This window comes from Dermacentor silvarum, chromosome 11 (genome assembly GCF_013339745.2).
Source record: "Dermacentor silvarum isolate Dsil-2018 chromosome 11, BIME_Dsil_1.4, whole genome shotgun sequence".
Classification (NCBI taxonomy): Eukaryota; Metazoa; Arthropoda; class Arachnida; order Ixodida; family Ixodidae; genus Dermacentor; species Dermacentor silvarum.
This window is the reverse complement of record NC_051164.1, coordinates 80,092,476-80,116,042: the sequence shown is the minus strand read 5'-3', so window position 1 is coordinate 80,116,042 and position 23,567 is coordinate 80,092,476. Positions and strand designations below refer to the sequence as shown.

The window sequence follows — 23,567 nt, the reverse complement described above, 5'->3', positions numbered from 1 at the left end:
TGAATAAAACTCGGCTCTCGCCGCCTCTGCCGCTAAAGCTGGCTAAATCGACTACGAAGCATGGCCACCAGATAGCAGCACAGCGTTTGCGTGTTGTTGAGTGTTTTTGTGCGATGTGATCGGTGAAAGCTGTAAATATTCGCGTAGTGCCCTTTAATGCCAATCATGATGGACATGCCCATTGCCCCTCCAGGTAAGCAATCGAGTACGCCTTTTGCCCGTACCGTGCACTCTGAGCGGATGCAACGTGAAGCGGTTCCTGCTTGTTTGCCGTGTACTGCTTGCACGGCTTGCACGTTTCATCCCACGATGTGCCGATCGTTGATATCCCTCTCGTTGAAGAAGCCGCATCAAGAGTATTTCTGAAGTCTGTGCTGTGGTCATCTACCGGTGCTCTTCGTTACTCGCTAACTACACAGTGCGATCTCGATGCGCCCTGAGAAACGCGCGGGCTAGTCCGGTGGCGTTCGGTAGCAGAAGACTGCTGCAGGCTGTGGCGGCCGCTTCGCGCGCAGTTGTAGCTCGCACTGGAGTAACAACCCTCTCACCGTGCGGTTTTGACCCTACGTGTTCTTCGCACGCTGACGCTTATGAAACGGTAGTTGCCTTGTGTCTTATATCAGCGCTATCGAGTTCACCGCCACAATTACCGGCGTGAAACCGCTACAGGGCGCCATGCAAACTTACCGTTAACGACCGCCGAGAATTGCGCGACGGTCAGTCGGCATTGCGGTTTTGTTCGTTTCAGCTGCTGTTTGTCTTCGTTCTTAGCGTTGTAAATACAGTAGAAAGCAGGGGACTCACGCCATGTAGTTAGTGCGCAGTCTTTCCGCGTACTGGTGTTTGACACGGTGCCGATTAACGGACTCCATAAACCGATTCCATTCAGCTCCGAGGATCGTGCCTAGCACATCCTCGCTAACACATCATGTTTCGTTTGCAGACCAGGAGCTGCGCAACATAATTGACAAACTGGCCCAGTTTGTCGCACGAAATGGCCCTGAGTTTGAGCAAATGACGAAACAGAAACAGAAAGACAACCCCAAGTTCTCCTTCCTCTTCGGCGGCGAGTACTACGCCTACTACAAGCACCAGGTCGCCACGCAACAGAGCTGTGAGTAAAAGAACCTGCAGTTCTTTAGGTTCATTTCACACAGCCAGTTGGTATTTTATTATTTCTATACTAGCAAGGCGCAATGTGTGGCCTTCAAGTTTTCTTGCTTGCGTGCCTTGCGTTACTTTTACGATTTTTCTTTACTGCACTAAGACCTGCCAGGAACTTCGAAGAGTCTTCATACAGATGCACATTGCTTAAATACCAGGCATTGCTTTAGGTACTGCTTTGCACACACAAGCTCACTGCTTTAGCTTGTCAAAATTAATGTGTTGGGCATCACTTCACTGATGCAGCTGCTGTCTTGACTTGCTGAGTTGTCAGAATTCAAATGAACATAACCACAGTAATGTGTTTTCTTGCTGGGAGAAAGCTATTGTGTTGTTTGTGCATTTGCAGTATGATCGACTGTTAGAGGGAACATTCTAATATTGGCTTTTGCTTTGCTGGCGCTTGAGCTGCAAGTGCCAGCTAAAGCTATGTCTGTGCACTGCATATATGTGCAAAAAGGTGCCAGCTCTATCAAGCACATGTCGTCTGCTTCAAAGCCGGACGACTTTGCACACTTGCAAGAGAGAAAACTCACATATGCATTACATTCCTGTTCCATTTAACAGTGGATTGCACTAGTGCAGCAACATCAAACCGGTTTTGCAGAAGAAAATGGTTATCCCAGTTGTTCGAGTCACCGGTTATTCAAATTTGAAAACCGGATGAGTTACTACTCCAAAGTTACTTCTCCAAAGAATTGTTTCCGTGCTCTAAACAGCACATTTTTCTGCTCCAAACTGTGTCATTCTGCTCTGAAAGCTGTTTCAAAAGACCAAGTGCCCCTTCCGTCACTGTGATTGTTTAGTTGGCAAAAATGGCATTTTAACCCTTTTCGTGGGGAACACTATCTTGGCTCATCGAATACTTACTTGCCTAATGTACAAAAGATGAGTGCAGCTCATCAAAAGTAGTTCAGCTTAATGACTAACTTCGAAGACATCTTGGGCTCCTCCAGTGCTCAGCGCCTGATGAAAATAATGACACGTGGCAAAAAAAAGCTGCAGAAAGCGATTAAATGAACAACAGGCTTTCTTCTTATTATGGTTGTTGCACATAATATGCTGTACTTCAAAAGTTGCTGGTTATATCGGACAAGGTAGTTCGTAGATTTGTTTATAAAAAAAAAAAGCTAATTTATGGATTCATAAAAACATAGTTGTCCTACAGTCTAGATGCTCTGGCTGTAGCATATAAGCAGTGAATTTGCCTTTTCTTACTTTGTAAAGGATATATTTATAATGGACGAGACCTTTTCCAAGCAAATCTTTCACATGAGTTTTTGAATAAAGTTATCTGAACCGTTTGCGCAAATTTATAAACATTATTGTATTTCTTGCAAGATTTTTTTTTTCTTCATTTTTCTTTGGGTCCTTAAAAGGTTGAACGGTTTACAAGGCACTACATGAAGGTTTGCAATTGCAATCTGCTATGCAGAGAACAAAGAAGAAGAAGAAGTTGTTAGAACACATAGGGTGAAGAAGAGGAAGAAGTGCCAGTTCTCTTGCTTTTGTGGATGTGTTTGTTGCCATTGAAGTTCTTCCAACATTTTGTTGTCATCATTGTTGTTTGCCGATCTCCCTCATCTGGTTGATGTCTCGGGTGACATGTAAGCATCTTTGAGATATTTTTCACCCAACATTCTTCATGTTTGAGGAGCAGGTAGGAACTGTGAGCAGTGACCCTGTAGCCCCAGTCATTCAGCCATCTTGTTTGCCAGTCTAAAATTGACATGTGGCTTTAGTTTTGTAACATACTTTTTTTTGCAATATTTCTTATTTTAATTGATTTTCTGTTGTGATATTTTTGGCTACAAAGGGTAAGCAATGGTTACAGAAAATATGGCTTCTGTAATTTAACCCCACAAAGCCCAACACATCATTTTTGATACGCTGAATTTGATGCCTAAAAATTCAAATTTATGTGCTAATGACCTAAACTAGAGCCAATACTAGGGTTTTTGATGTGCTGGAGGAAGTTTACAGTCGTGATAGTACAGCAAATAAATTACAAATTAAGTAATTGCCGTACTAATTAATCTTTACTCAATAACATTTCATTGTTTTCCTTGTACCAATAAACATATCTTCATGGCCAGAAATAAATGTGAACACGCTGTTTTAATTGTCTTTGATGCGGAATGGTGTTTGGGCTTTGTGGGGTTAATTTTGTGGTAGCCTTTTTTTTTTTTATTTCTTCTCAGTTTTCAGTGGGCATAATGTTTTCTAATAAGATATGTGCTAGCGCCAGAATATGTTGGAGACAGATCTAAGAGCAATTTTGTCTTGTAAAGCCTGTATGAATTGATAGTTTTATTTCTTGCTTTTTGTCATTAGTGATACCTGTCTAAGTATCTGCTGTGTTATCTTAGATAACACTTATAAAATTTTGAGTTCGTGGACCAGGAATTTTGCCAGTCAATATGGTCATACCTGGCCCTTGCGCCAGTAAACACTGTACATCATCGTCATCAAAAAATCAAAGCTGAGAATCAACTTGAAGTTAGTAAAAAAATGCAAAAAGCACTCGCAGTGGTTCATCAAAGTACGAATTTACCCGAGTTTCATGTAAGTGGTATTTTGCTCTGCGGCATTGCCTACTCTTGAATTTTTGCGGGTATGTAGGCCTAACCCTCTTCTCCCAGAACCCACTTCGGCAGTGCCGCATTCTTGCTGAAAATACGAAAAAGTAATTGGGGGGTTTTCCCGCCAAAGTCTAGCGTCGTGACTGGCCCTTTAAACTTTTGAACGGGTTTTTCTCAGTTCTTGATTTTGTAGCATTTTTAGAGCATTTTTTTTGTGCACTAAACTTTTGTGCACTTTATCTAGTCTGATCATGATGAAATTTGGCATGTTTATGCTTTAACATGTCCTCAATTCAAAGAAACAACTTTCAGGGCATTCCAGAAACATATTCAGTAAGATAATTTCAAAACTTTCTTCGTTGAGAATGGTAAAACTGAAACTCAGTGTTGGAATTTTTTTCTAGACCAAAACACAAATGTTCCACTATATTTTTTTTTTTTGCTTTATTGAATTCTACTATTCATTTGGAGAAACGAGCAATTTTTTAGTGTTTTTTTTTTTTTTTGTGCTCACTGTTATCGCCTAAGCTTGCACAAAAATGCATTGTTCTTACCAATGCATGGTGTGCAAAAATGTAACCAAATGAGCTGTCAAAAAACTAAAAGCAGATTTGAAAAGAGGAGCTCAAACTGTATAAATGATGAAAGGTTCATTGAGCTGTCACAAATATTTAAAAAAAAGGTTTTTCTGAGTAGCATCTCCCTTTAACTTCTCAAGCTTTTTTATTAACCTCCAAGTCTCTGCTGCATATGCGAGTACTGATAGAATGCAATTATTAGACACTTTTCTTTTCAAGGATATCAGTAAGCTACTGATCATACTAGGTAAGGCAGACTTGGTAAAGTCCGCCTTATGAGCTCCAATCCATTTTTATTCTTCCATAGACTTACTTCTCGTGTTCAGGGTCCCCTGGGAGTGATTGGCCTAGATAAACATACTTTAGCACGGATTCTAGAGGCTCACTGCCAGTAACAAATTTTTATTCTCTCGCCAGGCTATTGAATGTTAGCTTTGTCTTCTGCACAGTAATCTTCAACCCTACTGTTACACTCTGCCGGGGCTCAGGATTGCAGTCATGCTTCCCAGGGTAGCCTGTTCAGTGTTCCTGCCACGGCTTTTCCGTCCCCTGAGGAAAAGCTTCAAGTGAGACATAGGCACAACGAAGTGTGGCGCAAGAGCCTGTCCTTGAGCAACAGCAGAGGAATGCACGGTGCCATTTTCCCAGGATTCACTTGCAGAAGTAAACTGTGCTTGGCGAGATATGCCTGGAACCAAGCAGCGTCTATAGAGATTTCTCAGTTCCCTCACAGGTCATGCAAAAGGCAGCATTATCTCCCTTGCCCCAGTTTAAACGAGTGCTCACATGACATTTTTCGCTTGTCATTTCTTGCGTTAAATGTAGGTTCAAATAATCTCCACTCCATCACGGTGACCGCTGTGACTTCCAAATGTGAGTGCCGCCAGGTCAAACACTTTTTTAATGAGCAACGCCGTCATGCCTAGTCTTACAGCTGCACAGCATCACTAAGTTTTTGCTCCGTGTCATAATGTTATAACATTGTTGATGTCAACGCGTCCGGCATATGTGTTTCCCGACCTCCGTACTTTCCAAGTGTTGTCTTTTCAGGTCTGGGAAAGCATGCAGAAGAGTTTATACAACTTCTAAAACATTTGTCTAAGGTGTTTGGGTGATCGTTTTCTGCATAGTCAGAGCTGGTGACAAACTATTTTCACCCACTGTGGTAGGTAGCCCAATGGCTATAGTGTTGCGCTGCTGAGCTCAAGGTCGCAGGTTCGACCTCGACCACGACACCCACACTCAGATGGAGGCGCAATGCAAAACTGCTCATCTACTGTGCATTGGGTGTATGGTAAAGAACCCCGGGTGGTCAAAATTAATCCGGAGACCCCCCCACTGCAGTGTACCTCATAATCAGATCGAGAAGAAGGGGAAGGGAGGGCACTGATATTTGTTAGTCGCGGCCATATAAAGTCAACAGATAATGAAGCCAAGGAAAGCATTCGTTCAAAAAAGTGTTGCACATCCACCACCAGGGCCTTGGGTGGCGCTGGCTAACACTCCCCAGGTTAGATCTTGTACGCATACATAAATACCCAAGAATGTGGACGTGGAAATGACTGTGCTGTAGCACAATTAGTAGTGCAATGCATGCATAATGTGGGGTTTGGTGGTCTGTCTCCCATCGGCGGCAAGCTGTTCTTTCGCCCACTTTCGTCTCCTTTTAGCTTATCATTTCTACACTTCATTTAAAACTACGAATAATTTAGCCTTGCTTTCCTTGGCTTCGTTATCTATTGGCTTCATAGGGTGATAATCAGATCGTGGTTTTGGCACACAAAGCCCCAGAATGTTTTTAACAAACTCCTTTGCTGTTCTGTGTCTCGTGCTGAAGCGTTGAAGCCGAAAGAGGAAGTGCCACCGACGGCAGCGGGTGCTCCGCCGGGTCCCATGCCATGGCAGGCGACATCCAATGTGGCACTTGCCCAGCTGCAGCAGCAGGTGCAGGAGATCCAGGAGCAAATACGACAGAGCGAGGTCAACTTGGCCGCGCAACACCAGGTCCTTTTGCAACAGCAACAGGTGAGCAGGAGAGTGATAACTTGGGCCGGTTGGTACATGCTGAAGCTATAAATTCCAGCAGAATATCTCGGGATGGCTGTCGACGTTAATACGAGTAGCGCTCAAGTAATGTTGCGATACACTGTATTGCCACTGCATCATGTATGTAAGGTAAGCTGGGGGGTCACATTGAAATGACGCCCGGAGACAACGTTTTAACAAGGGGACATCGTCGCAAGGACAAGTGACAAAGACAAGTAGCCCTGTCGAAAAGTTGGCTTCAGGCTGAGGCTTTCTTGTTAGCCACTGTTGTTCATTTGAAGTCGCACTTCCTGTGAACCTTGTTCTTGTGATCAGTGACTACACATCGGGAACATTAATACATTTCTCTTTGAGCCAGAAGACTAAGGGTATCCAAGGGGCTTGACTTGTCATTTTCTACACCTTCCCATTTCTACACCTTCCTGAAGTACACTAAATGTAGATCTATTAGAGTACAACCCACCATGGTGGCTTATATTCCGCTCACATGGGGCACTTACGATTGCGATCAAGCTCAATCGCAATTGGCTTCTTTATGCAAGCTGTGGAAAGGAGCAAATTGCAGTCAAGCATTTTGATTCTGGTTTGGCACAATTGTGATCTAAAGTACTCCGTGTGACTGGTGTATTAGTGGCTATGGATGGCATTGCGCTGCTAAGCATGATGTCTTGGCTTCGACTCCCGGTTGTTGGAAATTAATCTGAAGCTGCCCACTATGACATCCCCCATAATCCACTGCACAATTAGGGGACGTTAAACCCCAGCATTTTATTTTCATCTATGCCAGTGCATCTTCACTGTGCTGAAGCTCTCCGATATTTTGTCGTCTGGAAAATTTTCATTATTGTTGCAGTGTCCTTTTGACACTTCTGATATCTGATGTCTGATATTGTTTGGTCTTTCAGGTGCAGTTAGACGAGGCCATACGAAAGGCCCAAGATGACAAGCTGATGGCTCAGGCAAAGAGCTGCGACATAGAGATTGCAGAATTGGATAAGATCCTTCAGCCTATCATTGAGTCTTGCACCAAGGATGCCATTTCGGTGAGCATGTGTCTTCTGGACGTTCCTAGCATAGGGATGTAGAAATTTGTAAGGAGGGCTTGCAATGCTTCAGTGCTAACATTTTCTTAGTAGTTCTACTGGCTTGTGCATAATCTTGAGTGAAGGTCCGGCTTTTTTTTTCTTTGGTCACTTCTCCCACATTTAACATTTTAATGTACTCCTTGCCAGCAGTGTTGTCAATGGACACCCTGTTCTCTATAACTGTTAAGTGCAAGTTGCACACTGCTGTCAAAAATGTAAAGCAATGGAAGTATGCTTGTTGCTGTAGCCAGTTTACCAACGTGTTCGAAGGGTGTTGCTTTTGAAGGGTGTTGCTTTGCTGTTCCATGCTACATGGGCAAAGACCTTGCTCTTTAGCCAGCAGCTTTTAGTGAAACTTTACCAATTTGCTCTAGAATTTCTGCTTTCATTTTATTGTTTTGAGCCATCATTTTATGATACATAACCTATTATGCTTTGAATAACCTGACAAGCACCTGATGGCTCCTCAGTAGCTCCTGTTAAAAGCTTCTTAGAGACTATAACACATGATCGCAACTCCTTTGGGTCAGAACCCATTTAGGAAGTCTCATACCGCCTTATCTAAAAAGAGTTCACAATTGCCCATTTGACAGTTGTATAATGGAAAGGCTAGTCAGTGCCTTTCTCTAAAGAAGTAAAAAAGCAGTGATGACAAGCTATCTAAAAGGTTTATCTTCCTTTAAACAAGAGGAAACATATTAATATTTAATCTCTGGTCACTTGCCCTGCAGTCATGTGCTACAGTCAACTCGCGACAATTCACTCTTGAATACATTGGAATTCTGGCCAACCTTGAAACTTTCGTCAGTCTTCATTGTCTTCAATGTATGTTTATGGTGCCTTATTCAGACAAGGCTTTCATAGAGTTCAAAGTCTTTGGCTTGCCTGGTCTGGAGATGTTTGAAAAAGGCAAATAGTCAAAAAACGTACCCATGTTTGACTCTCAGACTTCTGAATCTTGATGGAAGCCATTAAGGAGCCTCACATCGGCCATGTTAGGTGCCACCACAAGATGACGTCATTCAATTGGTCGGGTTGCTGGCATTGGGTCATGTATCTTTTCATGGATGATTCCTGCTTTGGAGCATATTCAGCTTTGGACAATTAGAAACTTCTGTTATTTTGAACGGAAATCTTTATTCCTCTAGAAGTCTGAATTAACGCGAGTCGACTGCATAATTTATCACCGCTACATGTACCTGCACTTAGAAATTGATAAATACTGATTTGTAAAGAAACGACCCGATTGTTCTGTAGTTGTGGAAATGTTTTGTGTGTGTTCTCTTGAAAAAATATTTCTCTTGTAATGTTTTGTCTCAAAAGTACGAGTCCTTCATTTTACAGGCAGGAAAGGGCTGGATTTTTTCTCACTCAACCACCCCCCAACGTAATGAGCTAATATGCCAGTATCTCCTCAAGAAGTAAGCAAAGATAAGACCACCTTGCATTCTGTTTCCTTGGCTGTGCCGCACTTTCCTGCGGCGTCATTCAGGGATTTATGTCTCTGTGTTGTCGTAGCCTGTTTACTTGCTGTTACTACTAGCTTGCTTGATGACTTCACACTGAGCAAATTGTGTTTAAATGCCAGGAGTTGCGCACTTTGCTTTTGTCGTGTGCACCGCATGTTAGCATATTACCGCTTAAAGAAGCTAGCTGCATTCTCTGCAATTTACGATGACCTCAATGTTCTAAATGTTGTGTCATCTCTTTCCCTCAGGGTCACCGTGCCGGGCGCTCCTTTTGACATGAAACTACACATTGTGTACTTGATCAATGATGTCTTGCACCACTGGTAAATTAGCCAGTTCTCTGGATTCCCCTTTCGTTTCGTTATTCGCGAACCCTACCGTCTTGCTCTTTCTTTTGCCTGAACCTTTTAAAAGAACTCTTCTTTTTTTCGGTTGTGCCGTGGCATGTGCAGGAAAAATGTCATGCTCCTGGACCTCTTTTGCAGCGTGCGGAAGAACGCTGATGGGTTGAAGCAGTCGTTGGACAAAGTTGTCGTCCCAATCTTTTGCACGACCAGCATTGGCGTTGACGAGGAGAAAGGCCAGAAACTTGCCAAAGTGAGAGCTCTCTGCCTAAACTGCTCCCCATACTCTGATTTTGCCAACCTCGCAGGCATATGTTACGTTGTGCTGAAGCAAAAAAATCGCAGCACATTTTTCACATATATAACCCCCGAATGCAGTCCCTAGAATTGTGGGGAGGGTGTTTGTGAAGAACCCCGTGTGTATCCAATGTAAATGACTGCACACAACCATGCTTAAATCATTTAAAAAAAAAAGGACGTGGATCAATTGCTGGTATAAAGCAATGCACTGCAGTAATGAACTTGTTTTGAACATTTAGCCGTCACAACTCTCATTACAGCTCTCCTGCTGCAGTTCACTGTAGCTTCATGACAAGGCACTTTACTTTGCTGCACTTAGGAACTGTACTGTTGTAGCTGTGTGTATCAATATTGCTAAAGGCAAGCTGTATTTGTCCCGGCCACAGTTCTGCTTTGCTTGCTGGAAACGTGCTGCACTCGTCAACCAGGTTCATCTCTTGTATTCAAATTTAAGCACTTGAACATATCCTTTATGTTCTTGGTTGCCTTCATTGTCTAATGTTGAAATAACTACGCTCGAACCTTACACATGTGATGAGGGAAAGTAACCTTTTCAAAGTAAATATCTTTCATTTGTTTCTTCAGGTCAATATATAAGGGGTATATCGCACATGTATTGTACTTTTTTAATCTAGATATAATGTGCAATAATATGCCGTCACTAAAAAAAAAAAAAAGTAAAATGTGTACAGTATTGAAAGAAAGAACCTGGAATTTAAAGGGTTAAAACATAAATGTCGCGAATCTTCTTTTGCAGCTAAAATGCATAAAGGTGTGATAGATATCCTGTCGAACGGTAGAGTATTGAGGTGTATTACTTTAAGCCCAGGAAGAACAACCAGTAGTACATCTAGCAAAACTGTGTTTGTGCTTCAGGGGATGTTTATATAATCACATGTATAATCAGTATGTATAAGCACAAGTGCCTTCCCTGCTATAATATCGGATGAGATTGGCAGTATTCCTAAATAAATAAATAAATATTTCTTGAGAAATCGAGTTTTGGTGTGTGAACATCCCGAAACTGCACAGTAGGTTGTGAGGGATGCCTTAGTGGAGAGCTCCGGATTACATTTAGCCATCTGGGGCTCCTATACTTGGTACCCCTGCACTGTGCGCTCAATAGAGAACTAAAGGTGATCGACATAAATCTGGAACCATCCATTTTGGCATTTTTCATAGACCATGAGTTGCTTTGGCACATTAGACTCCGCCATGTAACTTAATGCCATTGTACTGTACTTTGGACAGTGTTGCAGTTTTACCAGTGCTGGCTGTAGATACCAGTGCACTGACTGTATGCTTGCCTATGCTTGTTGAGCATGCCTGTGGGATATTGCTTGCGCACCACACGTGCACCAAAAAAGAACAGTGACAGGGGGCGTTCAAGTGGTTCTTCATTTTTCACACCCTTGTTGTCTTTTTCTATGCCATGGTTACAGATAATCAATACAGCAACACTTTTTTGGTTGTAAGTCTGTCCTGGGCCTTTAGCAAGTTTTTATGCAATCAGCCCCACTTTTTTTGACGATGTTTATATACAACAATGTTAGTGCTTTGCAATTTGTTGTCTTATTTTACAAGCCGAGTAAGGCTGTAGCTAAGTTTTGGCAGTAGTCCTGTTGCTCCAATGCTGGAGAGAGTTGGAAGCTAAATCCCCCGCCGTCAATCAATGCATATCAGTGTCTTGGACAGTTGTTGCTCTCAGTCACACGAGTGCCAGCACCTTCATAGGGGGCCCGCATACCGTGAACAGTGACAGCTTTGGTCACACATGTGCTGGCTTCAACACTTTCAGCAAAGACTATACATTTTAGAACGTAAGGATTAACATCCCCTATCATTCATTGACCATTCATTGCCATTTGCTCCAGCCAGCTTTCCCATACTGTGATATTCATCACCAGGCATATCGCCTGCATAATTATTCAGTTTCAGCCGGCTCTACTATCTTCGCCATTTTGAAGGTGCCACGGTTTCATTAACTTCATAAGGCTACTGTTTTAGTAGCAGTCTTGTGTGCTTGCAAGGTCCCTGTATTGGACTAGCTGATGTCATTTTTTTTATTTCTGTCTCATCGGGTTGTGACACTTGTTCAATCATTGATGTGCTCGGAGTAAGTATGTTGTTGTATCATCACTTCTTGTGTGTAAATTCCAGGTCGTCAGGGACGAATACATGTCTTTAAAGACACAAGTGCATTTTGTACCAGCCACATAAACACCATAATTGTGGTGAGGTGGCTTCGAGTTTCTCTGAATGTCGTGAGACCTGAACAATTTCAACCATGGCTGTATAGCTTGCTTACTTTTGTAAATGAAGTGCTATACATTGTATTGACTAGATAGCCTGCAGTTTTATACTGTCAAACAGACCAACACAACTGGTCTCTTACTTTCTGGGATAGGTCAAAATACAGTTTCAGTAATTGTTAACCTGCACTCTTGTCTACGAGTTTCTTGACGGACGATAGCTTGGCAGCTTTGCCCTGTGAACATTTATCAACTGGTTTACAGGTGTGTTGTCTTTTGTAAAACATTGCTGTGCAGTTATTTTTAAACTCAGGGTAAAACAACATAACTGTTCAATTATGGGGGGAAGCATAACAGTGACTGCTTGATTGTTGAGACATGCCAACTCTATATTTCCCTTTTACAGTTGCTGAAGCTTTGGGAGACCAACAACTACTTTCCAGCGTTAATCCTTGAGGTAGGCACATTGCAGTAATAGTATGCCGCTACCTTGAAAGCAAGGCTTTTTTTTCTGCCCTCATCAGTGGCTTGTACGAAATAAGGACTGGCCTTTACATTCTTAGAAAGAGCAAAAGAGTGGATGAAGACTCATTTCGATTTTTATTTATTTATTTACATTCCTATTTTCACCCTAAGGCATTACAATAGGGGAGTGGCAGCTACATGAATACTTTGATGCACCAAATGAAGAGAAACAAGCGATTATCACATTACATTCAACACTCAATAGCAGCAAGAAATAGAGACTACCTCATTTGCATGTAAATAACATGACCACGAATATAACACGAGAAGGGACTTTTGCTCTCTTGGAAGAAGAAAACAAATATATTACAATTGCAGTCGAACCCGTTTATAACAAACTCAATAGTTTCACGTAAAGTAGTCATTGTATCAGTGGTTTGTTATATATGGACTCACCCTTCAAAACGTGCAAAATAAATGACACTGAAGCTGGTGTCGGCAGTTACAATTTGACACCATCTTGGTCCGAAAATCGTATTTTCAGCATCTTCAATTTTGTTCCTGGAACTTTCCCACGTCTAGCTGAGTTTTTGTTAAAAAACATAATCTAAAAAACTAAATGTGGCGTTGTAGCTCCTTCAAAGTGGGACTATACCGATACCGATCACTGCCATTTCGAAACTATGAGCTCAGCTGCCGGCATTTCTTTTCGAGAGCTTGTGATATATTTTACTATCAGTGGGACACGAGCAGATTCTGTACATGATAGCAAAACATTCTAGTTGGCTGGAAGCAGAAACTACTGCAGCATGCTGGCATTTTGCAAAGGTCTTGCTGTTACAGCTGCAGCATCAGCCACGCAGAGCGCTGCTATCTGCCAAAAGTTGCATTTTATATTTGCTAGGCCGAAAAAGTAGGAAGTTGGAAAGGTAGAATACCATCGCAAACGTTTATCAGCAACTATTAGCGTCGATAAACAGTGACTTCCTGAAAATGACTTAGTAACCACCAACTCGTTGCAACTTTGCGTAACAGCGGCACATCAGGCTGCTGCTGTGCTCCAGAACTTCGAGTGTGCTTACCTTTTACCGCGGCTGAGTTTTAAGTTTGTTATAACAGCACGGGGCACTTTTGAAAATCTTTGTTATATTTCGGGACACAGTTTGGATAGACAGGGTCAGAAAACCGTAAATGCAGTGACATGCTATTATAACCAATAATTTGTTATGCCTTTGATCGTTATAAGCTGATTAAACTATATAACGCAAAGTGATGCCGCAAAGAAATTGGAAACGGAACATAAAAGCGGATGCCCTCAGCATTTTCTTCATCATTATTGCGAACTGCTGTCACTAAATAAAGTGAAAGGACGAGTGCACAATATACTCACTAACGAGCATGCACATAACGAGCATGCACAATATACTCACTGCTGACGTCTTTGTCACTGTTGCCAAGAATGGTGTCGTCCTCCAGACCACTAAGGTTACTGGACAGGCGGCACTTCGAAAATGCCTGTGACAAAATCAAGCACAGCAGAGCCTGTCACTCACTGTGTATTGATCCACCACATGACTTCAAAGACTTCGAAGCACTAGAAAAAAAAAAAAAAAGAAATTCACTCTGTTTGTATCACGAACACAAATATAATGTGAGGTGCGTTCTGCGGCAGGAAATTCTGGAAAATAACTCGTGTTATATTCATGCAAATACGGTAAATTTGGCTCACTAGCTACCTAAATTGTCCGATGTCCATTCTCCATTATTATGCTGAGCATTGGTTGAATAGACGTCTAAGAAGAGAGCAGGGTGACATTGTGTCTGTCCATGTGCTTGCATGATCTAAAGTTTTAAATCGGCTCAGCAATGCAGTTATGTTTACACACTCATGTATAACGGAGGTCTTTTTCATGTTTCTCCGTAGCAACTCAAGAACCCGGCCATTTCACTGGCAAACTATCAAGTAAGTGGACCCAGATTTTCCTTTTCATGTCTTTGGTTTACTTGGTGCTAACAAGCAGACTTGTGCCTTTAGCAACTAAGAAGACTTTTCTTGGAATGCATGCCTGCATTATAAAGCATATCAAACATTTAACATTTTTCTAATCGACTCTGGGCTCTAATTGACTCTAAATGACTCTGGAGATGTCGATTGGAATGACAGGAGTGGCGGCGGAATTGTGTTGCAAAGTGGTCTTCTAAAATCAGTGGAACTTTTTAGTAATGAGTGGCAAAACTGCCCATCTGCATGGCTGAAGCAGGGTGCGTACAGGTCCTTGAAATCCTTGAAAACCCTTGAAATTAAAAAATGCGTTTTCAAGACCCTTGAAAGTCCTGGAACTTTTTTCCTTCCTTGAAAATCCTTGAATTTCGTGAGCAATGCACTTGACATTGCGACCTCCTTTCTGTGGTAGATCGGCGTCGATCTGACAAACTCCCCATTTCAGAAACAATATGCCGGTGCGAGCACACATGGTTCCGTTTTCCAGAACTGCGTGGCCTATCGCAGCAATAGGCCTATCGGCCCTATTGCTGGCTATCAACGGAGCCGTCGGTGGACAGCACACTGTTGCGAAGTGTTTTGTCACTCGCAAAGACACAATTTTAGTGACAGTGCTTGCGTGAAGCGAAGCCGCATTGCGCAAAGTTGTTTATCTTGTATTTCTCGACGAGGATGTGCAGTCTTCTGAGCGTACAAGCTGGGGTGCAGGATCTGGGCGGAGCTTACGCGCTGGTCGCTCGTTCGGATGCACGTCCCATGTGCCCCAAAGTGTAGTATGCCGCACGTCGGATCGGACGCTGAATCTTACCATGTGTCTCCTGCTTAAGCGTTTCTTTTTCGAATTTTTGTGCCGAATCTGCATATAACGAAATCCGCTTTATAACAAAGTTTTTCGGGAACTTGTCAATTTCATTATATCCAGGTTTAACTGTACTTACAATAAACCCTCGTTATAGTAAGGTGAATGGATCGGCAAAAAAAGTTCTATACATGTGGTAATTCGATAAAAGCGACTACTCCATAAAAACTAAAAAAGTAGAGCTGAAATAGCACAACTCTGCGGAAGTCTAATACTGGTATCATGCGGTGCATTTTGACTGTGATGAGCCAGATCAGGATAGAATTTCTTGGTCGAGATTGGCCCCTTTGTGCAAGCTGCGGGAGGGAGCCAATAGGGTCTTGGTTTGGGTGACTTGAAGCATGCAAAAGGCAGCACGGAGTAACATTTGTCTGTTTCGTTGCGCACTACTTCCACAGTGCTACGGTCACTGCTCGCCTCTGATAATGCATGAGCACATCGTGATAGAAAAGGGTGCACCGACAGAGAGGGTCGCTCGGTGCGAATAAGCCCCCTGAATAATAATAAGCCCCCCCCCCCCCCCTTCCTCCTTTTGCGATCGTGGTGATTGTACATCCGGCAGTCATGGCAATCGGAACAAACAGAGCAGTGAGGGAAGGTGCATGCGGCAAGAAGGTGAGGCCAGGAGAGGACGAATGTCGCTGCCTTCAGGTTATTGACGGTGCTTTGGCGTGAAATGTGGTGAGCGCCGTCGTGAGTCGTGAGCACACCCTTTTCTGGCCACTTGCGGAATAAAATCACGTATTTTCTGGCAGATGCAGTATTTGAGGATCGCAATTATTGTGTCTTTTTGGTGGTCAAGTTCGAATCATTGATCGGTGACTCTGCTTGTGTTATGTGCCTTGGTGTGCATATGTGCATTTTGTGCATACTCTCTCATTGTGCACAAATAACTTGCTGTGGGTCATTGCTGTTGCTTTCCGCTTTGTCCAGGCTAGCCTCATAACGGAGCATGCGGCAGTCATCACATCAGTGACAAGTGCCGTGCAGGCAAAGTACACACAGCTACAAAAGCAGCATCAAGACTTTGTGGCACACCTCACGTCGCGGCTGCAGGCGTTGCAGTTTGGGGTGAGTTGTGTTGGTGAAGGAATTTGTTAGTACTCATTCATGCGAAACAATTTACACTGCATTTTCCCTTCCTTTGGCTTCTGGTGTGCTTCGTTGCATACTCCAAAAGTCAATGCTGTTAGACCTTATAAATGCTAATATAGAGGAGCATTGATATTTTGGTGAGTTGGTATGCATCTATGGTGAAATAAGGGTAGCGTGACAAATAAGCAAGAATAAACACCATTTGGGGGGTCTATTCTTTTTCGTTCTTTTTTGTCGCACTGCCCTCATTTCACCTTAAATAGTAATGTACTTTCTACTCGGGCAATGCAGGGGCCATAACTTGTTTTCATGGCAAGGTACTGAAGAATTGTAGTCTTGCCAGGCGGTGAGGAAGAAAAATGGATATGTTGTAAACTGTACCACTTTATGCAATGCAAAACGCTGGTTTGATGTTTGTGATAGTTGTGACCTTAGGTGACTCTTGGTTTGAAATGTAAGTATTACTCCAGTTTCTTGTTAAACTGTGAGAATCTCCCTTAAAGTGTCATTATCATTGTATCTCTTGCAGGATAACGGCAGGTCATTTCGCTGCTAGCAAGCATTCTGCTAGTCAGCCAATACTACATTGTCTGACAATGAAGATAGAAATTTTATGCCTGAAAAAGAAGCCCATGCAGCCGTGCCGTCATTCATTTGCAATAGTATTTGCTAAATCTATAGTTTCAGCATGACAAAACTGGCTGTGGTTGGGAGGCCTTGTTTAGTGAAGGCTTTTCCATAATGTGAAAAGGTTTACCTGGATGTGGTAGTCAGTAGTGGTGCTGTGTTGCGTTTCTCTGCAAACATCTGTAAGGTCTGCCGTTGTGACTGAGGATGGTTGCGAGATGCGTTTGTTGCTCGGACACACAGTGCTCGGTGATTGAATTACGATACTTGAAGCATGTAGCTGCCGGCAATTTTCATGCCACCAGTGGGTACTGGGGACACCGAGCTGATGCATTTTTGTATATAAAAGCAAGAGCTGTTGACTGCATTTGGCCTCTCATCGATAACCCAGCCCTCACTGCAGGCAAAAAAGCGCCGGCCACCGGTTCAAGTATTGCATTTCAATTTGCTGAGCACTGTACAGTCATAAGCAATGAAAGGGAACAGGTAATATTTTTTAAACGATGACAACTCGGGATGTGTGGGTTGAAGTCTAGGAACTTGATAGTAAACAACAATTAGTTTTCCTCTTGAACATTTAGTCTCATTGCTCAATTTTATGAAGGGCGTGAGTGCTTAGCCACTACGGTCATTTGAAAAAAAAAAAAACATTTGGTATGCCCTTTTGTATTGCCGATAACTGTACAGTTATTTCTACTTCATGGAGCGGCTGACCTTTAACATCATTCGTTATATAAGTAGAACCTCGTTTATACGTTTCGAAAAAAAAAACATGAAGAAAAACGTACTAACCGAAAAACATACGATCCGAAGTGTCTAAAAAATTTGCAAACTCCACTGTAGTTGACATCTAAGTTATGTGAAGCGTTGCGCGAATCGTTGCACACGAGGCACGGGACGCGCGTCGAGGGGGTGGGTCTTCGGCGGCCTGAGACACATGCGTTTTATTTTTCTGTTGCCTAGTGTCTTCAGCCGGCGACGGGAAACCGAAACGAAATCGAGATGGTGGGCGACGCCGGATGCCGCCGAAGCGAAACGTGATGCTCACATCGCGACGCCTGCAGCAGGGAACGGCAGCGCGCTTGGATTATTGCGTGCTAAAAGCGTGCAGTACGCTACCAACGGCACTACGCCCCATGTGCTGTAAGACAGATAGGTGAAGATGCTGATCACAATAGGTTTGGCGGCGATAGCTGGGAATGCGGCGTGCGACAACCCGGGAGGAGATTTGCTGGTACCGGAATAAGAATATGCGCCGGCGTTTTCACGTGAAGTGGGCGGCGTATTGGAAGCTGATGCGGCGGGCGGCTACTGTTCTCAGTCGCGCGCACGCCTTGCACCTTTTCTTGTTTACGTGGGAGCTAGCGGCCAGAAAACATATACAATTGCAGTCTGCAGCAGGGAACGGCGGCGGGCGCGTTTGGGTTATCGCCTATTAAAAGCGTGCAGTGTGTTTCCAACGGCACCACCCGCTGCGAAACAGGGGAAGAGGCTTATCGCAGTAGGTTTCGCGGCGATAGCTGGGAATGTGGCGTGCGACAACCCGAGAGATTTGCTGGTACCGGAATAAGAAACTGAGTGCGCGCCGGCGTTCTCACGTGATACAGGTGGGCAAGTATTGCGGTGAAGCTGCTGCGGCGGGCAGCCTTGTACTGCTTTCGATCGCGCGCACCTCGCTCATTTTCTTGATTACATGGGATCTAGCGGCCGGAAACGTATCATAGGATCGCAGTTTGGCGATGGGCTGAACATTGGCGCTGAAAACTGTGTTTACCGGGAACATATAAACTGGTAAAACATAAGCATAACTATATGAGGTCGTTTTTCGTGTTCTCGGTCGTGAACGTTGGCGCCGGGAAATCATGCGTAACGGGTCGTATCAACGAGGTTCTACTGTAGCAGTGTCACTAAGTTGTCTTGATACAGCTTGCAAACAGGGAGTGGCCAAATTTCAACCTTCTATTGAACAATTTGCAAATCAAGACAATCTCACACAGTCCAGGATAGCTGGCCACCCCTGTCACTACAGCAGAGGGAGAATATGTGCTGCTTTCTCTTCATTGTGCCAGCCACCATAAAGTGCTGCAGAGAGCATGCTTGTGACTGTGCAACTTGCCGGTTGCCAGGCATCTGCAACCATCTTTCGTACCTATTAGTACCCCCTATTTCGTCCTTCGGAGCTTTCATATGGGGTCTTTTTTTGCTGGGGCGCATATCTTTATGTACACGTTTTTGCTGCCCTCCATAATAACTCCTACGCTATCAACGTTGAGGGCTTGATTGTACTGCAATATCCTTGTAAACTGCTAAGCAAGCTACCATCGCAAAAATGGTCACACAGTCTCATTCATGTTTGTTTGAACTGGGGGACAGAAAACGTGAATATCTTTTTTACTGTAACACTTGTATTAATGTGATGCATAACACTCCGTGTTAAATTCAAATTTTATCCTCTCTCTCTGCTGTTCTGTGTTCTGGCAGATGTGAAACCGTTACAGGTAGCAAGCTTCTGATTCTGTATCTGCTCCAGGAAACTGGAATAGAAAATGCTGTCAAGCTCGGCCAGACTATTTGGTGTCATATATGTAGTGTCACGTATAGGTGACATATGTAGTGTCGTATATATGACTATATGTAGTCACATACGCAGAAGCTCTGCCCTTGTAGCTTTCCCTTTATTGTTACGGAAACATGTCCACAAATATGGAGCCAGAGACCTTTCGTATAACTGGCTGTTGCCAGTAACATGCCATGCTCACTCTGTATGTGCAGATACTGCCCCCTACAATGGCACCACAGGCGGGCCTGTCTGGCGTCGCTGCCCTGCCAACACCAGGCATGCTGCCACAGGCGGCGCTGGCGACAGCAGCTGGCCAGGCGTTGCCCACAACAGCAGGCTTGGCGCCGCCTACGTCTGTCAATGCCCCGGGTCCTCAAGTGGCGAGCGGCATTGCTGCCACACCAGCTACGAGCGCTGCGAGCCAGCAGCCTCAGCAGCAGCAACTTGCAGGGTCGGAACAGGTGAGCTTGGCAGTGTCAGGCCACTATAGTGCTTTGTTTCATACTTTGCTGGCAACATTGTGAAAGCTATGCTGGTGCAGTTGAACCCTGCAATAACAAAATCGGCAGGGAAAGCGAAAAAAAATTTGCTTTCTCTGGAATTTCGTTGTTGCGAAATGAGACAGCACAGACACTGCAAAACGAAACTTTGTTGTTGAAATTCCATTACCTTGCACAGCCTTGCTCGAGGCTATAGAACCGCACGCCCCGTGAATCGCTGATAACTTTCAGGGATACCATCACTTCTACGAGATTTCGTGTAACCGAGCATCGGATGGCGTCGGTATCAACAAGGAAATGGCATTCTTAGTCGATCGCTTTCGCAGATACGGTCAATTTTGCAAGGTTTCACGTAACTCTGCCCCGGACATCTTGATGTCTACGAGAAACAGCGTTGATTTGATAAGATATGCAAGATTTTGTGTAACTTTGCGCCGGATGCATTGGCGTTGACGGGTGACAGCGTTGATGTGATCACTTTCCCGAGATTCCAGACAGGTTGGCCTCCGAAAGCAACAGCGTTGCTCCAGTGTGCGCTGCCACCTGTAGATGCCGATGTGTTCTGTGCCATGGTATACAGTTTCTCGCGAAAATGATCATATCTCCGAAAATGAACGACCAAGAATATGGCCCCATCGAGCAAACCTATGTCCAGCGACACCAAATCTGCATGCAATGCCTGTTGGGTGGTACCGAAACTAGCGTTATTGAAGCAGGGGGGTGCGTATTCTCACATTTCAATCACGACCGAAAGCGTGGCAACCAACTTCAGTGGAACATGGATTTCTTGGTTTTTGCTGAACTTGTTTTCTCCCACAGATCACGCACTGCACATGGTATGCAAAAAACTGTCGCCATATGTCAGTAGATGTTGACGGCGATGCGGCAGTGCCCGCTGTGCGCCTTGAAATAGGCAATCAAAAAACAAGATGGCGGCCATGACGTGCTTCTGGCTCTAGTGATCACTTCCCACACTTTGCTGTTTTTGTAAATGAAAATTCGGGCAGCCTTGCAAGTGCACTGCGGCAATATTTTACGCAATTTAAGTGGAGAGAAAATGCATTTGAGCACTTTTTGTACTCTGCTAGTGTTGCACGGGTTCTAGCAAACTTCGTTGATGCAGGATTGAAGTTTAGTGACATTGTTGTTGAGAGGTGCGAAATATGTTGGCATCCTATGGGCATTTGCCGGGGATATGAAAATATTTCGCTGTGGTGAGAATTGTGTTGTCTCTGGCTTTTGTTATCGCAGGGTTTGACTGTAGTGCGGTCACAGAAGTCTGACTTCATGCATTTCGCAGTGCGGTGGCTTTTGACCTGCAATGCTTTATATGAAATACAGTTAAACCTGGATATAACGAAATTGACAAATTCCCGAAAAACTTTGTTATAAAGAGGATTTCGTTATATGCAGGTTCGGCACGAAAACTGGAAAAAGAAATGCTTACCGTATGTACTATCGCTCAAGATTTAACCCCAATACTAGGACTTTTTTGTTCTGATGAATAAAAAAGTCCTAGTTTCGCCCGAAAGGCGAAGGTCTTTGCCATTGCGACAGCAAATTAGCAGACAGGCAGCTATACGAAGTAAGGATAGTACAGTCAAACCTTGTTAATACGTACCCGCTTAATGCGTAATTGCGGTTTAAACGTAGTCGCGAAGATTCCCCCACCCAGCCCCCATTGAACCCCATGTATTGGCTGACCGCTTAAGCCGTAGTCGCTCATTGCCCACCAAACGGTTAGTGCGTACTATTTTTCTTGTTCTACACGCACAGGCACAAAATCGGCAGAATCTCATGTGCGCAGACGTTCGATTCTCGAGTTGCGACGCCCGGACGACAGTCGCCAGCGATAGTGAACTTACAACATGGCCACCATGACGTATTTTCTGCCGATTGCCACGCTCAAAAGCATGGCTTTCGAGATAAGTTTCCGGTAACGTGGAGAAGCTGCCGCTAGGGGGTGCGAATTCGCTGTCGCTGTCGGAGTAGTAACCGCGCAGAAGCACATTTTATTGCGAAGCGCATTTGTGCCGTCCCGTGGACGTCGCTTTGCGGTTCCGTGTAAAATCCAAACACAGCAACATCGTCGCCGCGCGCCGTACGCTGTGTGTACGAGTGAAAGCTTACGGGGGTCAGCCGACTCAACCTCGCGCGTGCGAGGGAGAAGGGGGGGAGGGGGGCGGAAGCACGCTTCCGCGCTAGGCACCTCAGGGGAGGCGAGAAAGGGAGGCGTTTACTTCAGCGGTGGCCGCCGTATCTTGAAAGCGATCTGCGATGTGGAAAAAGTGTGCGCCCGCGCGGGCTTATCTTCAAAGCGAACTGCAGACAAGGTCAATATCACGCGCTTCTTCGTCGAAGCACTCATCCTTCGAATGTCACACCAGGTACTGGATGCGCGGACGCGTGTCGTTTCGCACAAGCGCGAGGCGTCGGAAACGTAGAGCGAGCGACACAATGGCGGCGTAGCGGCGTATAGTGTCACCTAGTGTCAAGTTAGTGAAGTAAAGCGCAGAGGCTTGCGCAGTAACCAGAGTGACGCAGCCAGCACGTTGAAAAAAAAAAAAGTTTTTTTTTTCCCCTTCGGCAACATCGACAGGAAAAGGAGAGTGCCGGCTTGGCGGGCTGAGCCAGCTGCAGCAAGCGGCGGGGTCAGGTTTGAATAAAGAGAAGAGGAAAGGTCACGCCCGCGGCGGCAAGATCGCCGGGTCGAGAGATGCAGGCCTGCCTCATGCACGCTCGCATGCACGCACACGTGGGATCGCTCTCGTGCCGTGAATTCGAGTGCGCCAAGCGCGACGCCGCCGCTTCGCATTCCGTCGTGGCGGAGAAGGTGCTTCCGTTTGCTGCTTGCGCAAAAATGACAAAATTTGGGGCGAAATCTCTAGGTTGTCGGCGGGGAAAATTTGTTATAACGAGGGGGTCTCCCGCTGCCACTTCGTTACGTAGAGGTTTCAAATACATGTGCTTCTATGGAGTCACGGCGGGGAATACAAAAACTTCGTTATATCCAGGAATTCGTTATATGGAGGTTCGTTATAAGCAGGTTTAACTGTAACTACTTCGCATAATACTTCTACAACTTGTGAATGCAAGGTTACGTCAAATTGCGCATTAAATATACACCTTTGGACTTCCAGTATGCGACATACTCTGTTTGATCGTGAGCATGAGCGCTGTGCTGTGGCCGCTGATTGTAGAAACTTGTCATTCTGTTCATTTTGCGGTAAATAAATTCAGATCTGTGCACCTTTCATTTAATAAATACTTCACCTTTTACTACATAAAAGTATGAGACTTAATGTTACATTGAATTACATGATTCATATCTACCCTATATATTCGTGTAAGAGCTGCCTTATTTTTTTGTGCAATATTGACGAGGTGGGCCATTGTGTTCTAATTTTTCTGCTGAGTGTTATACCTTGATTTCTTTGTGCAAGAAGAGCGAACATTGTTTTCATAATGCATATATTTGTTCATGCAAGTCCGCCACACAGCTGGTGCCAGGCCTCACTACTGCAGCTGTCACCACTGCTCATATTCGGTTCGGTAGCACACTCATGGATGGTCGTCCTCAGTGCCTTTCATGTCGTTAGATACAACTGTGCCACCAAAGCCTTTCACAAAGATTTCATG

At 44.3% G+C, this 23,567-nt stretch overlaps 1 protein-coding gene across 13 annotated transcripts in view; it reads left to right on the top strand.

Annotated features, from left to right (window-relative positions):
- Positions 1-36: 36 nt before the first annotated feature.
- Positions 37-23,567, top strand: part of LOC119433045 (calcium homeostasis endoplasmic reticulum protein) — an 80,993-nt gene continuing 57,462 nt past the window's right edge. For 2 of the 13 annotated variants that reach the window (XM_049658893.1, XM_049658881.1), the window contains exons 1-11: positions 37-193; positions 944-1,114; positions 6,162-6,349; positions 7,276-7,413; positions 8,800-8,876; positions 9,173-9,247; positions 9,377-9,521; positions 12,227-12,277; positions 14,210-14,248; positions 16,080-16,217; positions 19,641-19,889. In XM_049658893.1, coding sequence (XP_049514850.1) covers positions 157-193; positions 944-1,114; positions 6,162-6,349; positions 7,276-7,413; positions 8,800-8,876; positions 9,173-9,247; positions 9,377-9,521; positions 12,227-12,277; positions 14,210-14,248; positions 16,080-16,217; positions 19,641-19,889 — 1,308 coding nt within the window. In that variant the 5' untranslated portion in view covers positions 37-156. The remainder of the gene's footprint in view (positions 194-943; positions 1,115-6,161; positions 6,350-7,275; positions 7,414-8,799; positions 8,877-9,172; positions 9,248-9,376; positions 9,522-12,226; positions 12,278-14,209; positions 14,249-16,079; positions 16,218-19,640; positions 19,890-23,567) is intronic. The other 11 variants (XM_049658890.1, XM_049658882.1, XM_049658888.1 and 8 more) reach the window with 9 other exon arrangements.